Source organism: Cetorhinus maximus, chromosome 2 (genome assembly GCF_964194155.1).
Source record: "Cetorhinus maximus chromosome 2, sCetMax3.hap1.1, whole genome shotgun sequence".
In the NCBI taxonomy this organism is placed as follows: Eukaryota; Metazoa; Chordata; class Chondrichthyes; order Lamniformes; family Cetorhinidae; genus Cetorhinus; species Cetorhinus maximus.
Genome location: NC_135880.1, coordinates 75,186,833 through 75,211,511, shown reverse-complemented (window position 1 = coordinate 75,211,511; position 24,679 = coordinate 75,186,833). Strand labels below are relative to the sequence as shown.

At 40.5% G+C, this 24,679-nt stretch overlaps 1 protein-coding gene across 1 annotated transcript in view; it reads left to right on the top strand.

Moving 5' to 3' along the window:
* Positions 1–3,856: 3,856 nt before the first annotated feature.
* tmem232 (transmembrane protein 232) overlaps positions 3,857–24,679 on the top strand; it is a 194,307-nt gene continuing 173,484 nt past the window's right edge. Inside the window, exons 1-5 of the mRNA XM_078557836.1 lie at positions 3,857–4,071; positions 8,347–8,527; positions 19,261–19,372; positions 21,161–21,266; positions 22,932–23,089. Coding sequence (XP_078413962.1) covers positions 8,391–8,527; positions 19,261–19,372; positions 21,161–21,266; positions 22,932–23,089 — 513 coding nt within the window. The 5' untranslated portion in view covers positions 3,857–4,071; positions 8,347–8,390. The remainder of the gene's footprint in view (positions 4,072–8,346; positions 8,528–19,260; positions 19,373–21,160; positions 21,267–22,931; positions 23,090–24,679) is intronic.

Genomic DNA, 24,679 nt, shown 5'->3' with positions numbered 1-24,679 from the left:
CTGCCTCCAACACTCTCTCAGTTAGGCTATTCCAGATCCTAATCATCACTGCGTAAAAATATTTTTGCTTGCCTCGCTGATTTTGCTAATCACCTTAAATTTGCAACCCTTCTGTCAATAGTAGCAATTTCTCCTTATCTACTCTCTCTAGATCCCTCATGATTTTGAACATTTTTTATCAAATTTCCTCTCAAGGTTCTCTTCCCTAAGGAGAACAATCCCAGCTTCTCCCCATAGCCGAAGTCTCTCTTCCCTGAAACCATTTTCATAAAACTTTTCTGCACTCTGTCTAAAATCTTCAAATCCTTTCTAAAGTGCGGTGCCCAGAATTGGATACAATACTCCAGTTGAGGCCAACCTTGGTTCACCTTGCTTTTGTATACTAAAAGCTTTCCCACCATCGAGGTTAAGTTGACTGGCCTGTACTTTGTTTATCCTTACAGCTTTTTTTGAACATGAGTGTAAAGTTTGCTATTCCCGAGTCCTCTGGCACCACCCCATATCTAAACCGGATTGGAAGATTATTACTAGTACCTGCACAATTTCCACCCTTACTATCTATTAGCATGCTTGGCTATATATCATCCTGTCCTGGAGTATTAAACACAGTCAGCCTTTCTAATATCTCCTCTTTATCAAATTTTTATCTCATTCCATATCTCGTGTACTTCCTCTTTTACTATGACTTTGGCAGCATCTCCTTTCTTGGTAAAAACAGATGCAGAGTGTACATTTAGCACCCCAGCCATGCCCTCTGCCTCCAAGCATAGATCCCTTTTTTGGTCCCTAATTGACCCCACCTCTCCTCTTCCTCTTACTACTTGTCTACTATTTATATGTTTGCATCACCTTTTATGTTAGCTGTCACTCTCTTCTCATATGCTCTCTTTGCCTCTCTGATTAGCTTTTCATTTCCCCTCCAAACTTTCTATATTCAGCTTGGTTTTCATTTATATTATCAACCTGATATCTGTCATATGCCCCATTTTTCTGCTTCATTTTACCCTTTATCTCTCTCATCATTCAGAGAGCTCAGGCTTGATTGCCTTACCTTTTCCCCTTTGGGGGAATGTACCACAACTATGCCCGAACCATCTGCTCTTTAAAGGCAGCCAATTTTTCTGTTAGTTTTGCCTGCCAATCTTTAATTCCAATTTAGCTTCTGAATGTCTTCTATAGGCAAATAAATAGTAAAAGGGAGGTAAAGGGCTGATTAGGACCAAAAAGGGGATTTACACTTGGAGGCAGGGGGCATGGCTGAGGTATTAAATGAATACAAAAACAAAAAGCTGGAAAAACTCAGCAGGTCTGACAGCATCTGTGGAAAGAAAGACAGAGTTAACATTTCGAGTCTGTATGATTCTTCTTCAGAGCTAAAGAGAAGTAAAAATGTAGTGAAATTTATTCTGTTTAAGGGGGAGTGGAGCAGGTGAAGCTGGATAGAAGGCCAGTGATAGGTGGAGGCAAAGGAGAGATTGCCAAAGATGTCATAAACAAAAGGCCAAAGGGGTGTTGATGGTACTGGCTAAAGGAGGTGCTAATAGTGACATTAAGGGTAGAAAGCAGAATGTGATAATAGCCAGACTAGGGTAAGCACTCTGGAAAGAACAACATGAGCAAGTGACAGATGGCCCTAGTGGGGTTGGGGGGTGGGGGGGGGGAGGGGGGGGTGGTGGACAGTGGTGATAAAAAGATCAAAAATAGGCTAAAAGACTCAGTCTTTCTCTCCATAGATGCTGTCAGTCCTGCTGAGTTTTTCCAGCAATTCTTGTTTTTGTTTTAGATTTCCAGCATCTGCAGTATTTTGCCTTTATCTTAGTATTACATGAACACATGAATAGTTTGCATCTGTTTATCAAGAAAGAAGATGCTACCCAGGCCATGGTGAAAGAGAAGGAAATTCAGTCACTAGAAGGGTTTAAGTTGATAAGGAGGATGTATTGAATAGGCTGTCAGTACTTAAAATGGACAAAGCACCAGAGCCAAATGAGATGCATCCAAGGATTCTGAGGGAAATGATAGTGGAAATTGCAGAGGCACTGGCCATAAATTTTCAGTGTGCCAGAGGACCTGAAAATTCCAAACATTATTCCTTTATTCAAAAATAAGCTCAGTAACTACAAACCAGCCAATTTAACTTTGGTGGTGGGGAAACTTCTACAAACTATATTTCGGGACAGAATTAATAGTAACATGGACAAATGTGGGTTAATGAAGGAGATCCAGCATGGATTTCTTAAGGGAAAATCATGTTTAACTAACTTGCTGAAGTTTTTTGAAGAAGTAACAGAAAGGTTTGGTGAGGGCAATGTTGTTTATGTTGTATAAGACATGGACTTCTAAAAGGCATTTGATACAGTGCCGCACAACAGACTTGCGAGAAAAGTTATAGCTCATGGAATAAAAGGAACAATAGCAACATGGATAGAGAATTGGCTGAGTGACGGAAAACAGAGAGTAATGGTTAATGGATATTTTTTGGGCTGGAGGAAGGTTTGTTGTGGAGTTCTCCAGGGTTGGGTATTGGGATTCCTGCTTTTCCTATATATTAACGATCTAGAACTTGGTGTACAGGGAACAATTTCAAAATTTGCAGATGATACAAAACGTGAAAGCATTGTAAACTGTGAGGAGGACAGTGAAGAACTTCAAAATGACATAGACAAGTTGGTGAAGGATACTACTCTGAAGGGGTTGCAGGAGTAGAGAGACCTGGGTATATATGTGCATAAGTCATTAAAAGTGGCAGGACAGGTTGAGACAGTGGTTAATAAAGCATACAGTATCCTAGGCTTTATTAATAGGGTCATAAAGTACAAGTGCAAAGGAGGTTATTGAGCTTACAAAAGACACTAGTTAGACCTCAGTTGTAATACTGTGTTCAGCTCTGGCACTACATTTTATGAAGGAAGTGAAGGCATTGGAGGGAGTGCAGAAGGGATTTATAAGAATGATTCCAGGGGTGAGATTGGAGAAGTTGGGACTCGTTTCCTTGGAGAAAAGAAGGTTGAGAGGAGAATTGATAGAAGTATTCAAAATCATGAAGGGTCTGGACAGAGTAGATATGAGGAAATTTCCCATTGGCAGAAGGCTCAAGAACCAGAGGGCACAGATTTAAGGTATTTGGTAAAAGAAGCAAAAGTGATATGAGAAAAAGTTTTTCACACAGCAAGCGGCTGGGATCTGGAATGCACTGCCTGAGAGTGTGGTGAAGGCAGGTTCAATCGAGGCATTCAAGAGGGAATTAGATGATTATTTGAAAAGAAACAGTGTGCAGGATTCCAGGGAGAAGGCAGGAGAATGGTACTGTGTGAAATGCTCCTTCAGAGAGCCAGTGAAGACACGATGGGCTGAATGACCGTCTTCTGCATTGTAACAATTCTACGATCATCCCTCACGGCTGTGGTTGTTTATTTGGCCAATATTTTTTTATCATGTTCTCTATCCTGTCTGAAAACCCTTTAACCAGAAATAGCTAGTCGCGATTCCTGCCCTTTAAACCATATTTCAATAATAGCTATGGTATCATACTTGAAAGTCTCTATTTGTGCCTCAGCTCATCTGCCTCAACTAGACTCCTTGCATTCAAGTGTTTACTATTCATTCCCTTTGAATAATGAATTGGCAGAAACAGCAGTGACAAAAGCATTTGGCTGCTTGAATTTCATCACAAAAGGGGATTTTTATTCGGGATGATGGATTGTGGCCCCCAAAACACGTCACATACGTTTTAAACCCAACAAGATACTTTAAAACAAAGTAAAGCCCATTTTCCAGAGGCCGCGTTTCCAGGCGCCTGTTCACTGCTGGGCGGGGGGGGGGGGGAGGCGGCGCGCACTTGACTGGGTCTCCTTGGAAACCGCTTGATCACAATAGAGGAAAGGACCGGGGACCGGGATCCGATCACCCGGCCCCAGCGACCGGGGCTGCTCGATATTTCGGGCTGCCGAAGCGACCGATTTTCTGTGCCAGTTTGTGGAGCAGGTAGAACTGAGCTTGGAGGCTGCAGGGCAAAGGGGGAGAGGGCGAAGATCCGGCGGAGATTTTGGGGTCTGCCGCACAGATACTCTGGTGGGTAATAGTCCACCTTTTTGTTTCAGAGCAGTTCCTCTTAGGATCCAAACTTTAAATGGCCCAGAACTTCCGATCCTCCGGGCGGTGGGGTGGGGGTGGTGGTGGTGTGATCGTACCGGGAGGCACTCCGGAAGATGAACCATCCCCCGGCCGCCACCTCACTTCGCCTCGGCACCCGCCCCCCACCAAGTTCCCAGGACTGCACGGGAATCGCTCGAGAACTTTCAACTTCCAATGGGTAATTACCCTGCACTAGGAACCATCCAATACTCTGATATAAATCGAAGACTGCGACGGCTCTGACCCTCTTAGCGAATTGTTACTGAGGAAAAGTTAGAAGGATTAAAACCACTCCTAACTCACTTTTCTACTGACCCCTTCGATCCCCCCCACTGGACTAACCCCCCGCCCCCCCTCCACAACCAACCCACTGACTACTCCCCCTCCAACTGTCCTCCAGACACCCAACTACCTCCTGATACCCCGACTACCCTCCCAATAGCCTGACACCCGACCACCCTCCCGACTACCTACTAACACCCTGGCTACTCTCTCAACACTTGACTGATACCCGACTACCCTCATAACTGCCCAACTACCCTCCTGATCCCCCAACAACCCCCCTCCCCACCGAGCTAGATAGACTGCACATCTCTCAGCAGGACTGGGACGGTAGACTGGGTGAGAAATATGCAGCTCCAGACTGAGGTAAGTAAAAAGGAGTGGAGTGGCAATCTGACTGTGATTGCCACTCCACGGAAGTTCTGGCCCATTATTTTTTGCATATTCCTGAAAGCAAAACATATCAAAACGAGATTCATTGATCATTGCCACACACCCAATTAATGAAAGTCTATCAGCAAAGCAGCTTGTGGCAGAGTTGTTGATTACTTCATGCTCAAGCAGTTGGGTGTGGGGTAAAAGCCAAGCAGGGACCCCTTAAACCACGGTTGGTGAGTGGCATTGAAGTGGCAGTGAGCTGCACAACCATGTCAGACTGAAAAGACAAACACATCTTTCATTCCTTTTCTAGTCCAACAAGGAAGGAGCTTCATCTAATTCTAGTCAAGGAAGCAACTGAAGGACAAGGAACATCTGGAAACAGTGACTGGAACATAATTAGTTTCAATATCCAGTCAACCACTGTGGTGGCTGGTCCAGTGGCTGAGAGGAAACTTTCAATAAATATCAGGGTACACAAATCTAAACAACTTGATATTGTCAAAAGGCACATTAAAAGAACTACAGATTGCAGTGGGAGCTGTGATTATAGTTTATTATAGAAATAGTGCAGTGGGATATCTCTGGGATATCGATATTCTACCGCTAAAACAAACAGAATTTAAGCATAATCAGTTAAAATAGGGGGATAGATCTTTCACGAGATTACTCTTCCAGAGATTTCAATAATATAGCATGGGTAAAAGCAAACTTATAGACAAATCAAAGTGTAAGGGAAACAGTGAAGGCATTCTAAGTCAAAAGAAAAACACCTGAGTTCAAAGGAAACAAAAGTGAAAGAATCTTGCAGAGGGATAACATAAGGGAAGTTCTGAAGAAAGGTCCTTGACCTGAAACATTCATTCTGTTCCTCTCTCCACAGATGCTGCCAGACCTGTTGAGTATTTCCAGCATTTCCTGTTTTTATTTCAGATTTCCAGCATCTGCAGTATTATATTTTTGGTAACAAAGGTGAAATAACGGAGGTAAAGGGCAGAAACAAAAAGCAAAGTGCATTCGTGAGAATACAAAATAATAACGGGCAAATGAAAGAAGTAAGATTTAAAGAGGAACAGAAGATAGACATATAATGAAGATGGGGCCTATGGTGCTTTGCCATGTGATATTTACAAAGGAGATTGCCAATTTAACAATGGTAAAGGGAAACAATAATTAATAATTAAATAATAATTAATAAAAACAAAGTGCTAGAAAAGCTCAGCAGGTCTGGCAGCATTTGTGGAGAGAGAAACAGAGGATGGGATTTCACGGCCCCTCCCGCTGGCGTGATCTTCCAGTCCCGCTGAAGTCAGTGGACTTTTGACAGGCTTGCCGCATCCACTGTGGTGGTACTTGCCACGTCGGGGCTGGAAAATCCTGGCCAGAGTTAACATTTTGCATCCAGTATGACTTCAAAACTGGTGGTAAGCAGTAGTTGGCTGGTGGACAAATGGGAGTGGAATATTGGACGCCAGGATAAGGTCCCAGGCATACAGTAAGCCATAAATAATGGATTTTGGGAGTTCATAATTTTGGAGGTGTGGGGGCTGGACAGCCTGGAGGAGGGGAGGCCTAAATGTGGCTTGGAGCTGTGCTCTTAAGGCCAATATATCCTCCCTGAGTTGGTGTGCCCAGAACAGAATGCAATTCTCTAAATTAGGTCTAATTAAAGCATTATATAACTAAAAAACATAATTTCTGCTTCTTTGTTTGCTAGTCCCCTGAAATAAAAGCCAAAATTCCATTAATCTTTAAATTTTTTTTTGCATCTGTCCGCTAGTTTTTAATGATTTCTGTCCTGGACCGTTAAATCTACTACTCCACAATTCCTAGGTTCTTACTATTTGAAAATTACTCAAATTTGTCTTTTTTGAGTCCAAAGTTAATGACCAATCTTTGTCGCATTAAACTCCATCTGCCACAGTTTTGCCAGCTCACTTAATCTGTTAACATCCCTTTGTAATTTTCTGTACCCATCTGCACTATTTACTATGCTAATTGGCATTGTCATTAAAGTAGGACATGCAGCTCTCCATACCTTCATCTATGTCATTTATAAATATAGTGATAAGCTGAGGCCCAGTGCTGATCCCTGGGGGGCACACTGCTAGTCACATCCAGCCAATTAGAGTACATATCCATTATCCGTACTCTGTCTTCTATCTCCTAACCAAAGTCAATAGGTTGCCTCCAATTCCATGTGCTCTCACATGAAAGAAAAAATAATCCCAACAGGGACCCCTTGAATGGTGTTGAAATATCTAAGAATGAAGCAAAAAGAAACTTAGGAATCGTAGACTTGACATGCAACATGTCCAACTGAAGCAAAACAGCCATTAACAAGGCAAATAGATTGTTAAACGATATAGCTAGAACGGTTACAACAGAAAATGAGGCTAATTCACTATTACCCTTTTTGTACAACTGCCAAAGAGAAATTTACACCTCATTATGTCCAGTTTTGGGTGTTCTAATTTTTAAGAAGGTGTCAAGGTTAAGAAAATTGCATTGAAGAGATTCAGCAAGATGGATGAGACACTTTAGGCCTGAGGAGAGATTGGAGAAACAGATTGTGAAGAGGTGACCTAATAGAGATTTAAAAAATAAGATATTTTCATTAAATCAGGATAAATATTTCCATGTGGCTGGTGAGTTGGTAACTAGAGAACATATATTTAAGATAATCACCAAAAGAACAACATTTAGATGAAAATAATTTATGCAGGGGCTGCTGGGACATGGAATATTTTACTGGAATCACTGATGGAACCATAGTAGCTTTTGAAGATAACTCAGCAAATACTTGAATAAAAGAATTTTAAAGGACATATGGAATGTGCAGGAATTGGTCTAAGTGGATGGCTTTTTCAGAGAACTGGTTCATATTTTATGGGCCAAATGGCCTCATTCTGTGGTGTAAAGTTCTATGATTCTGTGACATATTATCCTCTAAGGCATTGTTAAAAGCATTGGGACTAATTGGATGGCTCTCAAAGAACTGACACAGGCATGATAGACTGAATGCCCTCCTTCAGTGCTGAATGATTCTATCATTGTCTCCTCTGATTTGTCTGGTGTGGTGATCTGGCTGTCACTAACATTAATCAATCTAAACAATAATATATGGAAAATTAAAATTTTACTATTTTATTGCTTTGAAAATTGTATTTTGTAAGTAAAATAACTGATAATTAGGAAGTTAAAGGGTGTAATTAAGAGGTAAATTTCCATCTTTTCATGGATGATCTTTTGAGCGAATGGCTTGCCCTTTATAGAACCTGTCCAATTTTTCATTCCAGTGAAATCGATAGACAGGTTCTAATGAAGTAAAGATGTACCATTTTACCAGATTGCCATAATGCAGCGAAGACAACAACCTATCCCTATATCTCAATTCTACTGGCATTCCTAATCACTTTAATTGTGCATAGTAAATTATGACATAATTTCAACCTCTTGAATTGACTTCCTGCTTTGCAGCTCCTTCCATAGCATTCATTACTGCACGTATCTCTTTACTATATTTTTGTCTTGTATTTATTGTGAATATAGGTATAGACTTTTGAGAAAAGATGCACAATCAGTAGCTTGTAAAGATGCCAATATTCAAGATCCCCATAGTGCACAGGTTTGGGATCATTTCCCACACTGAACACCTACTACTTGAAGAATCACTTGTGAAAACTGCTGAAGACACACGGAAGTTTTACAATTCAAAGGATGCTGCAAAAAGGTTAGGTGGCACTTTAATGCCTAATTAGTTAATCACTAAATATATTTTATTTATTTCATGTCAAATATGGTTGACAAATATTTCATACAAATTCAAATTAAGTTAAAATAATCATGCTTTTAGTTTGCTTTTTAAAATGCAGTTTTTATCATAGTTCTTCAGCATAGCACATTGACATGCTTTTAAAAATTGTTTCTCTGATATGAGTTATTCATAGCCCAGTGTAGATACTGTGACATTTATTGTACTGCTGGGCTGCCTATTGCATTTGTGTTCATTGGACTTTTGGCTAGGGTGACACAATTTTGAGAGTTTCTGCTGAGGGGTGAGACTGGTGTGTGCACCCCTTATCAATAAAGAATTTTGCCAAGAATGTGGGCCATATTTTTCATGCTTCAGCCTTTGTTTGGACTGGGTTCCATGAAGAACTTTACTCTGAAATTTCACATATCTAGATGCTCTGGACTTGCACCAATGAATTGGAATTTGTGCCAACTCATGTTCTGCTGAGGTGAAATCATTTGTAGGATCAGCTCATTTAAGTATTCAATAGCAGTTCTCTTATGCAAATCCCAAGTTAAACAGGAGTGCTGTTCTTCTGTGCTTGGGAATTTGAGTGCACCCTATAAAAGTCTGGCTGAAGATTTCAGTGGCAGATAATTAGGCCCCTGGGCAGGATTTTCCTTCTTGTGTGGGAAATGGCATCAGGGCCAGGATGTTTACCTTCTTGGGTGGGTCCGGGAGCGGTCACGAAGCCGACCACCGATGGCCACCCGCAATTGATTTCGATTGGGCCCCGTCATCGATTTCACGCTGGCTGGCCAATTAACGGCCAGCCAGCGTGAAATGCACGGACTCAGCGCTGCTGGGGTGGGGATGGAAGGAGGGAGAACATGAGGATGTTCACTCATGCGCACAATGAAAGCCCCCTGAGGCACAGAGCTGCCTCAGGGAGCTGAAGATTTAAAAACAAAAATAAAAAATTTAACACTATTAAAAACATGTCCCCACATGTAACTCTGTCCGCCTGTGGCTGAGGTTTCCTAAAAAATCCAAAGGCTGCTTGGTCTTTTTGCCTGTCTACCAACTGTAAGGTTGGATGGGCAATGAAAAATTTCAGTCAATTATTAATTTAATGGCTGTGATATGCCTGTTAATTGTTGGCGGGCATGCTCCCATGTGAGCCTGCTGACCGAAATATCATGCGAGTGCCCGACGTCATCGCGCGTCATTTTACGCTTGAGCGCGTCAGGCGTGCGCAAATGTCTGCCCACAGACAGTATCCGGATCCCTGTCCCACCTCAGGGGAAGTTTATAGTCTCTGATTTTCATGCGGTGGAGGGGGTGGGATGGGGGGAGTGGTCATGTAAAGGGATGGGTAGCCACTCTTTATCCCTTGTCCTCAAGAATCCATCCAGGTACTTTGGTGGGTGGAATGAAGAGCAGCAAATCCTGGACTGCCAGAGGATGATGAAGCTATGGCAACTGCCAGAAAAGCGAATGCACACATGCAGGAAGCTCTTGTTGTGGCCGCAAACCAGCTGAGTGTTGAGGGAGTGAAAACCCTTCCTATTGTTAAATCTCACTGGGCGATCACTGGGTGTCTTGATCGCCACATGAGTATAATTGATGATGCCCTGCAGCTGGGGGAATACAGCAATGTAAGTGAAACCCACAGCTCTTTGTACCTGAGGTACCATCTATCAGGATTTGTATTTAGTACTGAGCTTTAGCAAAAACTGCACCAGTTACCTTTGAGATACTGTGATGTGCAGCTAGTTGAGAGATGTCATCAAGGTCCCTGGATGGAGACAGAGACAAAGATGTTCAAGGCCATAGTGACTTTGATGACCACTGGCAGGAAATGACTAGCAGTGCTGTGAGGTTTGAGATCTTCTGCAAGGAGGGCACAAATCTCTGTGCCGATCAACTTGGAGCATCGCAGTCTACTCTGCCCCTGGTTCTCAGTCATCTCAAGGTAGTTCCCTCTTCAGCAGTAGACCCTAAGCTGAGGTCATTGCCTCCATTGCCTTCCTGCCCCTTGTCCTTTTCCTCTGTGCTTCTGATAAGTGGAGTTCCACCATTCCTATAGAGGATGTTGCTCTGGATCCAAAATCTGCGAGTCATGCTCCAGTTGCTAGCTGCTGCCTTCCTTGGGTTCAGATAGCATCTCAATTGTGTTTGGAAGTCTGTCCCCCTCCTCTTATGCCCCTGAAATACCAGGATTGTGACAAACTCCTGTGCTGCTCAAGTGCTTACTGACCATTCTCCCCACATCCTGCAATGACCGGACAGTACCTGAATGCCAATGGCCAAATTCCCCTCTGTGCTATTCTCTCTTTCATTGGGCCCATCCAACTTGTTGGTACGGCCAGGACTGGCCACATGGCCCTGACGCATGCACGTGCATGCGTTGAAGTTGCCTGGAGAGTTTAAACTTCCGATGGGCTGATTTGTGCTGCCTAGGAGACTTTGCGAATGTCTCCGACACTGAGCTCAGTATGTCATGCCCCAGTATATTCTGAATTTCAAACTAATCTTTATATTTTAAACTAATTGCAAATGACTGCAAAAAGATGGCCACCCGAAGATCACCTGATTTATCTTGTGGATTGAAACACTCCCCCTGTCTCGAGGGAACAAAAGGAACCTTCCAGATTGATGTTGACGCAATGCCTTTTGCTGAAACTATTCAAAAGGGCAATTTCAAATTGAATGGGACATTCAGCTACAAAGGCACTGGCTGTCTCAAGGTGTGAAATCCACAACAGAAGATGAATAATCGACCTAACCACCCATCTTATTTAGAAAAGGACTTTGGACTTGTAAAGGTCACATGATGAGTCAGCCATGCTTTCTGTTTGCTTTTCAAACAGCACGAAGCTGTTCTGTGGACAGAACTCCATCAGAAAGCCATCAAAGCAGCTGCAAGTCATCAAAGCAGCCAAGGTAATAAACACCAATACCTTCAAATTGGGAGAAGGAGTCTCTCCCCGCCCCTGCAACTTCAAGTTCACCTGAGAACTGACCTCCTGGGAATTCAACTACAAGAAGCCTCACACAAAAACCCTCTGCTTTACAACACCTTCACTTCAACTAAAGCATCAACTCATCTAAGAAACTGCAGGCCTGCCACAAAGAACATTGAGACAATCATATGTTATAATTGTATTGTTTTACATTCATCTGTATCTAATCTTTGTGTGGGCAATAGTGTGTATGGGTCGAATGAGTGAGATGCTGTGTTTTGAACATATAGGGCGAATGTGTGATAATAAATAACCTTTATTTTTAAAACTCACAAAAAAGCTTTCTGCGGGGATTATTTAAATTGCGGCAATCAATATGAGGGTACGAAAACACACACCTTTTACAAACATACTGATCACAGGCAATAAAAAGGAACACATAAATTCTGTCCAGAACAAGTGCCAAGTACTTGGGCCAGATACAGGGGCTTAACTGTATAATTACCCAGGAAATGTTATGCTGGTTAATATCTTGTCTAACTCCTAGATTAGCCTGCAGAACTGAGCCGCCACAACACCCCCTTACCCCAAATCATCCGCCCTTCCAACTCCACCTGACTCTTTTCCACCACCATCCCCCTATTTGAACCTCCTACCCCCCCCCGACCCAACCATTCCCCTGACCTAACTAACCACCTGATCTGATTACCACCCTGACCTGATGACCCTTCCTATCCCACTGTCCACCCAACCCATCTACCCACTCACTCAGCCACTGTTATGACAATACAGTTGGTAAAATGGAGTTATTTAAAAATCCCAGAGGGAAACTTAAAATTATAAGTTATGACAGTTGTTTAAAGTGTTACGTTTGAGATGCAACTCTAAATTCAGGAATCAGACCACCAGTTCTTGAGGCTTTTTCAGTTCCTTTGATTGTTCAAATTCTAGTGTCTTCATTTGTGACTGAAGCCTCATTACCTCCAGCTGTGACTCACTAGTGTCAGGTTTCACTTCCAACTATAGATGCTATGTTATACTTTTAACTATATCTGATTTCCTAGCCCCTGCAAGTAACCCCAATTTTAACCTACTTGCCAACTCTGTTAGTTTACTTTTGGTTATTTTCCCCAACTGAATCAGAGTTATCTCTTCTACTCCCAGACAAGTCTTAGCAATTGCCAAAGCCATCTTGCAGTCTCACCACTTCTAAAACACCTCACCAACTTCGGAATTCAAAGAGCCTCTCATACTTGTAAGCTTAAGATTCACAATTCCTAACCAATCAAGGAATTAGAAATATAATTTATCCAGGCACAGCCCCCAGTTGTTATGACAATGCAGTTGGTAAAGTGGAATTATTTAAAAATCCCAGAGGGACACTTTAAACAACTGTCATAATCTATAATTTTAAGTGTTATGTTTGAGATGTGACTCTAAATTCAGGAATCAGAGCACCAACTCTAAAGGCTTTTCATTAAACTAAATGAAACATTTTATTAATTTACACAGGTTAAAATATATATACACATGGCTACAAATTACTACTATCATAACTTTTTTCAAATTCCCAAACTAATCTCCATTAAGGCAACAGCAACCCATAGACTTAACCAAACACCAGGCAAAGCATTTTCACCGTACAAATTCAAAATGAGGTTCTTTTCACTGTGGAGCCATTTGGAGGCTGGTAGCTGCCTTTTGATCTCACATTGCCTCTGCTCTGCACACCCGAAAACTACTAAAGTTATACCTACCACCACTGATGGAATGCAAATTCTCAGTGTCTCACCAGCCTCTTTGAATTCCGCCTTATAACAATGAAACCCCATTCATTGTACCAATTTTATTAATAATATGAACATATTGCTTTGTGGCTGCTAGATAGGCATCAGTTTTCACCCCACTTCTTGAATGCTCTATTCAAAAAATGTAAATGCATGCTACCTCTCTTACATATCAAAACAAGTACACATCAAAGCACCCAGACTAGCTGGTTTTAATCCAATTAAGATACATCCACAAACTAAACCTCTATTTTAAAAGAAAAATGTTTTCCAATAATATATACATTAATAGCTTCATGACATCCCCCTCCTTATTGAAAAATAGACCGTCATAATTCTAAAAGCCAGCTTCATTTTAATAACCCATCTCACACTATCTGTTATACTGATTAAACTATTACATTACCAGATGCATACATTAACATAATATATACACACAGGTCCTTGGTATCAACAGAAATCACTCCAGTCCACTGTCCAGGTTTTTGTTTTAAATGTTCCATTTTCCTTTAAGCTTCAAACTCTTGATAATGCACCTGTAAACAGATTTTCTCTTCCAGCAATATGTATAATTTGTAGATTAAACAGGTTGTAATAATAGACTCCATATGAAAAGTCTTGCACTTTTGTCACAAAATTTGTCCAAAAACCTCAAGGGATTATGGTCTGTAAAAATAATTGTTTCTGATTAATTGTTTGCAACATAAATTTCAAAGTGCTGCAATGCTAACACCAATCTCAAAGTCTCTTTTTCGATCGTTGAATATCTTCTCTGTTGTACATTCAGCTTCCGTGATAAATACCCTATTGGTTTTTCAATTCCAGTGTCATCTTGTAATAGTACTGCCCCAATGCTTGTATTGCTTGCGTGAACGGCCAACTTTAATTGCTTGGCATAATTGGGTACTGCCAAAACTGCTGTCATTGTTAATACAGTTTTCAAACTATTGAATGACTTCTGACACTCCAGTGTCCATTGAAACTTCTCGTTCTTTTTAATAGTTCAGTCAGTGGAGCAACCACTTGGCTAAAATTTGGTACAAATTTCCAGTAAAACCCATTCATGCCCAGAAACCTCAAAACTTCTCGTTTTGTTGTAAGTAGTGGGAAATTCATGATAGCCTTGACTTTCGCTTCTCTCGGAGTCACCTTACCATGTTCAATGGTATGGCCTAGATACGTAACTTGCGCTTTGCAAATTCACTTTTAGCCAAGTTTATCACCAAATTAGCTTCTTGTAATTGAGTAAATAATTCTTCCAGGTGCTGTAAATGCTCCTCCCACGTCTGACTGAAAACAATTAGATCATCAATATAAACCACACAATTGCTTACACCCGCAATTACTACGTTTGTTAGTCTTTGAAATGTCGCAGGTGCATTCTTCATACTAAATGGCATGACTTTAACCTGATATAGTCCACTTGGTGTTACAAAAGCTGATATCTCCTTTGCTCTCTTTGACAACGGTGCGTGCCAATATCCTTTTAGCAAGTCAATCTTTGTGATAAATTTCGATTGTCCCACTTTCTTAATACAATTCTCCAACCGTGGTATGGGATATGAATCTGCTTTTGTGACCTCATTCACGTTTTGATAGTCCACACACAGCCTTTGTGTTCCATCCGGTTTCGGTACCAGTACAATCGGCGAACTCCAGTTACTGCAACTAGACTCAATGATATCAATTTGAAGCATGAAATCAGTTTCTCTTTGTACTTGTGATAATCTTGCTGGATTTAATCTATAAGGCTGTTGCCTTATTGAAGATGATATTTCTATACATACATCATGTAAAGCTAAATGTGTCTTTCCCAACTTGTTTCCACAAATAGGTTTGTGTGATTACAATAGCTTTTCCAATCACTTTGACACGTGCTTGGAAGGTAACTCAGTATTTCATTTAAATTTTCAAGCACCCCCCCCCATTATCAAATTTAATTAGAGGAAAATCAATTTCAGAGTCCTGCACTTCTATCTCTTTCTCATCATCCACCATCACTAACACCTCTTTTTGTTCCTCTTCCCTGTCAAAGTACTTTTTAAGCATATTTACATGACACACCCTCTGGCTCTTTCTTCTATCTGGAGTTTTTATCAAATAATTTGCTTCACTCAACTTCTTTTCAACTCTATAAGGCCCATTAAATCTTGCATTTAAGAAATCCCCTAGTACTGGTAACAAAACTAGTACTTTCTCTCCAGAAACAAAACTGAATTTTAGCCTTCTTATCTGCTTCCACTTTCATCACTTTCTATGATATCTTTACATGTTCCCTAACCAACTCACATGCTCTGTTCAATCTTTTCCTGAAATTTTATATGTAATTCAAGAGAGTAGTTTCTGAATTTTGACCCACTAATTTCTCATGAATCAATTTCAGCGGTCCCGTTACCTCATGACCATAAACTAGTTCAAAAGGGCTAAAACCAGTTGATGCATTAGGAGCGTCTCTAATAGCAAATAACAAAAATGGAATTCCTGTATCCCAATTCTATGCATAAATCTCTTATCATAGTTTTTAAAGTTTGATGCCATCTTTCCAAAGCTCCTTGTAACTCTGGATGCTAAGCTGTTGACTTAAACTGTTTTATCCCCAAACTGTTCATTACTTCCTTAAACAGCTGTGACATGAAATTTGACCCCTGATCTGATTGTATTTCTTTAGGTAAGCCATATCTTCTTAAAAAGTTAATTAACTCCTCCACAATCTTCTTAGTTGTAATATTTCTTAAAGGTATCGCTTCAAGAAACCTGGTAGACACATCTATTATTGTTAGTAAGTACTGATTTCCACTTTTAGTCCTAGGGAGCGGTCCTACACAATCAATCATGACCCTGGTAAAAGGTTCTTCAAATGCAGGTGTTGGGATTAAAGGTGCCAGCTTAATCACTGCTTGTGCTTTTCCTATTACTTGACGTATAGGACAGGTTCCACCGAATTTGACAACATCCCCATGTAATCCTGGCCAAAAAACACCTCTGTATCTTTTCCTGTGTTTTCCTAATTCCTAAATTTCCCCCCTGCCATTGGAATTTCATGAGCAATCTTCAGAATCTCATTTCTATACCCTAATGGGATAACAACCTGATGCATCTCCCTCCAGCTTTCATTTGCTGAGACATGATCGACCACCACTTTGTCATCAGAATACCTTCCCAATGATAATAACATACCGGAATATATTTTGCTTCGGTTTCTGAATAAGCTTTATGATATAACTGTTTTAATTGCAAATAATTTTTCTGTAACTCCACTAACCTCTTTGAGTTAAACACTTCAACTGAGCTGTCCTGCATTCCTTCCTCCTGAACAATGTTATCAAATACAGTGATAAAAGCAAAAAACTGCAGATGCTGGAAATCCAAAACAAAAATAAAAGTACCTGGAAAAACTCAGCAGGTCTGGCAGCATCTGCGGAGAGGAACACAGTTAACATTTTGAGTCCGTATGACTCTTCAAAAGAACTAAGTAAAAATAGAAAAGAAGTGAAATATAAGCTATATAAGCTGTCCCACCCCTCCCTTAAATCAGAGTTATCTCTTCTACTCCCAGACAAGTCTTAGCAATTGCCAAAGCCATTTTGCAGTCTCATCACTTCTAAACCACCTCACCAACTCCGGAATTCAAAGAGCCTCTCATACTCGTAAGCTTAAGATCCACAATTGCTAACCAATCAAGGAATTAGAAATATAATTTATCCAGGCATAGCCCCCCAGTTGTTATTGTCCTTGGCCTGCTGCATTGTCCCAGTGAAACTCAATGCAAACTGGAGGAACAGCACCTCATCTTCCTACTAGGCACTTTACAGCCTGCTGGACTTAACATTGAGTTCAACAACTTCAGATCATGAACTCTCTCCTCCATCCCACCCCCTTTCCGACCCCCCCCCTTTTTTCAATAATTTATATTTTATAAATATATTTTTCTTTTCCCACCTATTTCCATTATTTTAAAATGTATTTCCATCCATTGTTTCATCTCCACCTTTTAGCCTATTTCGATCCCTTCTCCCCACCCCACCCCCACTAGAGCTATCTGTTACTTGCTTGTCCTGCTTTCTACCCTTAATGTCACCATTAGCACATTCCTTAGCTAATATCTCCACTGTCAACACCCCTTTGTCCTTTTGTCTATGACAGCTTTGGCAATCTCCTCTTTGCCTCCACCTATCACTGGCCCTCTATCCAGCTGTACCTGTCCCACCCCCCTTAACCAGCTTATATTTCACCTCATTTCTATATTTCCTGAGTTCTGATGAAGAGTCATATGGACTCGAAACGTTAGCTGTATTCCTCTCCGCAGATGCTGTCAGACCTGCTGAGTTTTTCCAGTTATTTTTATTTTTGTTTCAGATTTCCAGCATCCGCAGTATTTTGGTTTTATCTTATGTTATGACAATGCAGTTGGCAAAGCAGAGTTATTTAAAAATCCCAGAGGGAAACTTTAAATAACTGTCATAACCTATAATTTTAAGTGTTATGTTTGAGATGTGACTCTAAATTCAGCAATCAGACCACCAGTTCTAAAGGCTTTTCATTAAATTAAATGAAACATTTTATTAATTTATACAAGTTAAAATACATCTATACACATGGCTACAAATTACTACTATCATAACTTTTAACAAATTCCTAAACTAACCTCCATTAAGGTAACAGCAACCCATAGACTTAACCATACACCAGCCAAAGCATTTTTACCTCACAAATTCAAAATGAAGTTCTTTTCACTTTGGTTCCTGTGGAGCCAGTTGGAGGCTTATGGCTACCTTTTGATCTCACATTACCTTTGCTCTGCATACCCGAAAACTGCTAAAGTTATACCAACCACCACTGATTGAATGCAAATTCTCATTGTCTCACCAGCCTCTTTGAACTCCATCTTTTAACAATGAAACCCCTTTTATAGTACCAATTTTATTAATAACATAAACATATTGCTTGGTAGCTTGATAGATAGGCATCAGTTTTCACCTCACTTCTTGAATGCTCTATTCAGAAATGCAAATACACGCTATCTCTTTTACATATCAAAACGAGTACACATCATAGCACCCAGACTAGCTGGCTTTAATCCAATTAAGACACACCCACAGGCTAAACCCCTATCTCAAAAGAAAAATGTTTTCCAATAATATATACATATATACATGACAGCCATCCACTCACTGACTCACCCACTGTCTAACGCGGGGGTACAGCACTGATGGGGAGAGGTCTGTCACTGTACAGCACTGGGATACAGTACTGGTGGGGAGAGGTCTGTCACTATATAGCACTGGGATACAGTACTGGAAGAGAGAAGTCTGTCACTGTATAACACTGGGCTATAGTACTGGTGGGGAGAGGTCTCTCACTGTATAGCACTGGGGCACAGTACTGGTGGGGAAAGGTCTGTCACTATAAAGCAATGGGGCACAGTACTGGTGGAGAGAAGCCTGTCACTGTATAACACTGGCGTACAGTACTGGTGGGGAGAGGTCTGTCACTGTATAACACTGACATACAGTACTGGCGGGGAGAAGTCCGTCACTGTATAACATACAGAAAGGGGAAGCTCTGCGTAGAGGGAAGGAGAGGCACCTGGGATGCAATTTTTAAGCTAATTCTCCCGCTACCAGCGCCACTGACCTGAAATTGTTGACCACTGCCGGGATCTGGTTCAATCTGCAGAAAAAAACAGACTGCCTGTGGCTCACCAACTGGTGGGTTCTGACTTTCACCTTGGAGATTAGAAAAAAAGAGACAGTCTCAAGGTTAAGTCTAGTTATTTCAGGAACTCTTGAGCCTATATATCTATGGTCAGGTAATAAAATTATCCCCAAAGTTCTCTTCATTTGGCTTGGGATTAGCTTTTCTTCTGAGGTAGCTTGAATGAGTTGGAAATAGTTGTAGCAATTCTTCATTCAGCCACATAAAGAAAAACAACTTTTAATGTTACCTATTATAAGATATTACTGTTTGTTTATTTCAGAAACCCCTTTGAAGTCACAGAACAATTTGTTCAGGAGTTTAAGTGTGCAAAAGAGCAAAAGGAAAAGGAACAAATGATTGAAATGGCTCAAAAAATGCTCACCAGAAATAAGGTATTAGAATAGAAGCTTGAAAGATACAAAATAAACCATTTTTGGATGAAAGATTTGCTTTAATGACCAGAATGATCTTTGTTTAGCATGTTAACAATAGAATGCACTAATAGGAGACACAGATAGGGATAGTCTCATGGAGCATTTGCTCTCAGAATTTTTCACCATCTACACGACTAGTCACCACATTTCAAAAAGTACTTCTTGGCTACAAAGTGTTTTGGGATGTCCTGTATCCCTGAAAGGCACTATATAAATAGAAGTTTTTTTTAAACTCCATGCCAGTTCACTACCTTGAAGATAAGGACTATGCTTTTTAAACCTGGGGTACAACACTGCTATGAAACCCTTGGTCGCCCATCGACCCATGATACAACCTGAGCTATGGGACCACTAGAGCCATCACTGAGTATCCTATTGCACTGCTCATCTGAACACTTTCACTGTCTGGACAAGCCTGTGGGCTTGCTCAGTCTACTGTATTCTGCACAACTTTGTTGTGGAACAGACACATCTTGTAGAACCTGCACAACAAGAAGCATCCAATGCTCATACAGGGGACCCCAAGTTCTAGCCTGTGCTACTTAAAGCCAACTTGCACCAGTTAAAGAGGATGTGTATTCTGGCTGCAGCAGATGTTGGAAATGACTGAGGAAAAGCTTGTGACTGACCAAAAGAATGATTATGGCTTTATAGAGCAGAGAGCCTGCTCCATGAGGTCATTAAAATAGGAGCAGGAGTAGGCTATTCATGGCTGATCTGATTGTGGTCATAGCTTCACTTTCCTGCCTGCCCACCCCATAACCCTTAACTATTTTGTAGATCATAAACCTGTCTAGCTCAGCCTTGAATATATTCAATGAACCAGCCACTCTTTGTGGAAGTGAAGTCCAATGACTAATGACCTCTGAGAGAAGAAATTCCTTCTTATCTCCTTCTTAAATGGGAAACACCTTATTCTTACACTGTACCCCTTAGTTTTAGATTCTCCCAGGAGGGGAAATATCCTCTCAGCATCTACCCTGTCAATCCCCCTCGGAATCTTATGTGAACCTTAATGAGATCCCCTCTCATTCGTCTAAACTCTAATGACTATAGACTCAACCTATCCTCACAAGACAACTGTTATGATCTCGATAGAGACTAGTAACATTTTTATTACTTTTTTTGGAAATCACTTCAGTAACCCTGATTAAAAGACATGCTGGCAGATACTCATTGATATGTTTCAGAGAATTTTTAATTGGTTAACAACATGCTCAAGAAAAACACTTAACTCTTCTTGAGTCTTGTTGTCTCAGAGATTCTTCAGTTGTCTGCCTGTCCCACAGTGGCATGAGCTCCACCAGGGGTAGGGCAAGGAGGCAGGCCCTCTGAACAGGGATTGAAGCTTGTGTTGTTGGCACCAAGTTGATCCACACCAGCCAACTGAGCCTAACGGCCCCTAAGGAATCTAAGTTGCTGTGGCAACATATACTTTTGCATGAATGTTGTAGCCAAAAGCTATGGATAGTGATTGTAGAGGCTCCAATTTCTTTCCATCACATAGCTGACCAGGAATCTCTCTCACTTTTACCGCCTGCCATTAGCGTATGGGAGCTGCAGCAGCACAATACAAATGCCTTGAATATACTTAACAAATAAGGAGTCCTGATAAGTAATGCCATGATGAAAAACATTGTCTTTCCTGGCTCACCATAATGTACCATTTCCAGTGACACGGTTATGGTAATAATAAGTATGGAATGCTGCGACTGTAAATTATGATTGATTGTTTTTCTGTTTTAGCGGAAAGCTGGATTGAATACAATGGGTTCAGGGAACCATGTTAATCTGCCATTAGCTTGGACAGAATTAGCTTTGCTGGTTCAGTGTAAAGGGAAAATACAAGCAGGTAAGTTTTTAATGTCATCTTCAAAGGAGGTTAATTATAATTATATAAACACGTTTATTAAGTAAACCACACGGTATTGCAGGTGCAGTGCAGGATGACTTCCCTGTTAACTAAAATCAAAACTCAATTGGTCATAATACTGAAATGTAAATCACTTGCATTTTTAAGACATCTTTTATCTGGATCCACATACAGAAAGGGTTGTTGAATTGTTTTTTGGAATATAGGTTGCGAGTAAAGCTAGTCTAATGTGTTTAAATATAACTTAAAAATGGTAATCACTAATATTTTGCTGTGGAGAAAGTGTGACAAGGTGTTTTCAAACCTGTATTTATACAAAAATAAAATGGTTGTGACGCAATATGTAAAATGTAGTTAGATCAAAGAGTGATTTTTCTTTATTTTGTACTATTTACTAAGAATGGCAGCTATGTATATGTTCTTTTCAAAATATTTATAATGGTAATCTGCTGTGATAAGTACTTGTGGACTGAAATTCCAATGGCATCCTCAATAGTTGCAAGTAAGCCAGAGTGCAACACATTGCTGTCTAGATGGAAAGATGTAGATTCAATAATAAGTGGCAGGATGAAGTTATTAGCAATGTGGGACAAGCGATCTTGTAAGTATGTCTGATATATCCATCTGCTATAAGGTGAAGTGACACAGTGGCACCTAGGGTTTTTCCAGTTCAAGAGAAAGCTGCACCAAAGATCTTCAGCTTTAATGGGTCATGCAGTATGAAAGTAGGGAAGTGTTGCTACAGCTGTACAGGGCCTTAGTGAGACCGCATCTGGAGTGCTATGTACAGTTTTGGCCTCCTTACTTAATGAAGTATATAATTGACATTGAAAGCAGTTCAGAGAAGGTTCATTCATCTGATTCCTGAGATGAAGGGGTTGTCTTATGAGGAAAGGTTGAGCAGGTTGGGCCTATACTCATTGGATTCTAGAAGAATGAGAGGTGATCTTATTGAAACATATTAGATTCTGAGGGGACTTGACAGGGTGGATTCTGAGAGGATGTTTCCCCTTGGGGAGCCTTGAACTAGGGGCACAGTTTAAAAATAAGGGGCCTCCCATTTAAGATGAAGATGAGGAAAATTTCTTTCTCCACAGAGTCGTTAGACTTTGGAATTCTCTTCCCCAGAAAGCAGTGGAGGTTGAGTCATTGAATGTATTCAAGGCTGAGTTAGATTTTTGATTGACAAGGAAGTCAAGGGTTATGCGGGACAGGCAGGAAAATGGAGTTAAGGCCACAATCAGATCAGCCATGATCTTATTGAATGGCAGAGCATGCTCGAGGGGCCAAATGGCTTACTCCTGCTCTTATTTCACATCCTATTAACAAAAATATGGCCGCATAAGGCCATCCTGAGACTTTCCCTTGACTTGGGGGAACAGGTAGGTGGAAGATCCATCCAAAAATCTGGATGTCTCTCATTCTGCCCCATTTTTCAGAATCCTGTTGGTCCCCAGGACCCAATTGGAATTTTGGGCTTTTTGACTTTGTTCCACTATAATACAAGAAAGCATAATTTGTGGAAAAGCTAGTTAGGTTTAATGAAAAAAGTAATTGGAAATAATTTTTAATGAATGTGTATAATCATGGGGTCATGCTGTATGATTCTGTACTGATTCATTTTTTTACTTTTCATTTCTCAAGAGGCTTTGGACATTCTCTTGATTTCTTTGGACCATGCACCATTGCACCCAGACCAGATTCCTGTTTTGTTCTTCCTTGCAGAGTCCATCTTGTATTGGATCTGTACTGATGCAGTAAAACAGCCATATCTCTATACATGTGAAGTCAAGATAATAAAGGTACATAGTCAAATGAAAATAATGACTCAGATAGCCTTTATAAGCAGAATAGTGTAATTAGAAGACAAGACATTCTGTAGTTAAAAATTGAAAATTTTCACAAAGCTTTGGAGCTATATTTTTTGGGATGAGTACATCAGTGTTTCTTTGAATTCTCCAGAAGCCTGACTCATTTATATCCACATTCAACGGCCTCCAGGTGGCTAATCCACACAGCAGAATAGGTAATAAGGTTATGGGTGTGTAATGGGACTGGAAGTATGTATGGTCCAAGACCTTATGGCATGTTAAGTGAGTCTGGCAAGCATCGAATTGTGGTAATCGACTTCACTGCCTGGACAGAATTCTGACAGTGGACCATCCACCTGCTATAGAACTGTCTGGTTTTTAATTTCACTAGTTCTGCAAAAGACAGTGATCTGCTTCGTTAGACTACTGCCAAGGCAGTGCAGACAAAGTTTGATACCACCAGGCTTCTGCCACAAGTAACTGAAATAAGGACTGCAACATTTCAGTTTACAGATTGACTCATAAATGCACAACTTGACCAGGACTGAAATGTCTATCTCAGTGTTTCCAATGCCGAACGTACAATTCACTATGTTCACTAGACCCATGACACAAAAATTACGTAAACATTGTTGGATTATCAATCTCCCAGAAAATGATTGTTCAGTTAGAACAGTACAGAAAAGTGCTGAACAAAGGGCCAATACTGCTTTCAAGGGGAGAGAGAGCTTCATGCAATTTGTAGTATCTGGTTCTTTAGAGAGTAATATGTTTTACAGAATTTACAAAGGAAAGGATTCTTTTAATGGATGGGGCATTTACCCAAATAGGCATAGTTGTTCTATGTCAAAACTGAAGAAACATTACTCCACTCTGGAGATTCAAGCAGGTTACATTCTGACTAACCTATTATAAAACCGAAAAAAGTGAATAATAGTTTTTAATTTTGCCTTTCCCTTGATCTTAATTATTTATGCTCTATGCTTTGTTATATCCCCTGTTTTAGTCATTCTATTACTCTTTGTTTTTTAGAGCTATCAGCCAGGATGTATTTGCAGGAAATTTTGAAAATGCCAGTTCCAAATATTGCATCTGTTGAAATGTTCAAGCCATGATTACAACTACTCTTTCATCTGGCTATGCACAATGGCAGAGATAAATGGTTCAAGAAGAAAAAAATGAGAACCAAAATCTTATAGACAGGGAGCAAGAGAAGTTGACTTAAAAATAACTCAATTCCTTTCTTTTTTTAACAAAAATAAGTCAGTTTTTCCAAGGTTGTTTGCAGATCAATTCCCTGCAGATCACATATCTAATTTACAAGTAGTTGATGATAATCAACAAAACTAATATTAGCAATTTTTTGACAATTTTGAAACTTTCACTTGGAAGCTGGGAAGTCAAATTCTTTTCCTTGCCTAACACAGTGCCTTTGGGTTTCAGGCTTCAGCACATTAAATTTTGGACTCTGGGCTGGACTTTAGGTCCCATCAGGGGCGGAAATGGAGGCAGGTGGGGGATGAAAATACCGGCACCGGCCAGTGTGCCGGTTTCCCGTCGCCGTTTCCGTTGCTGGTGAGC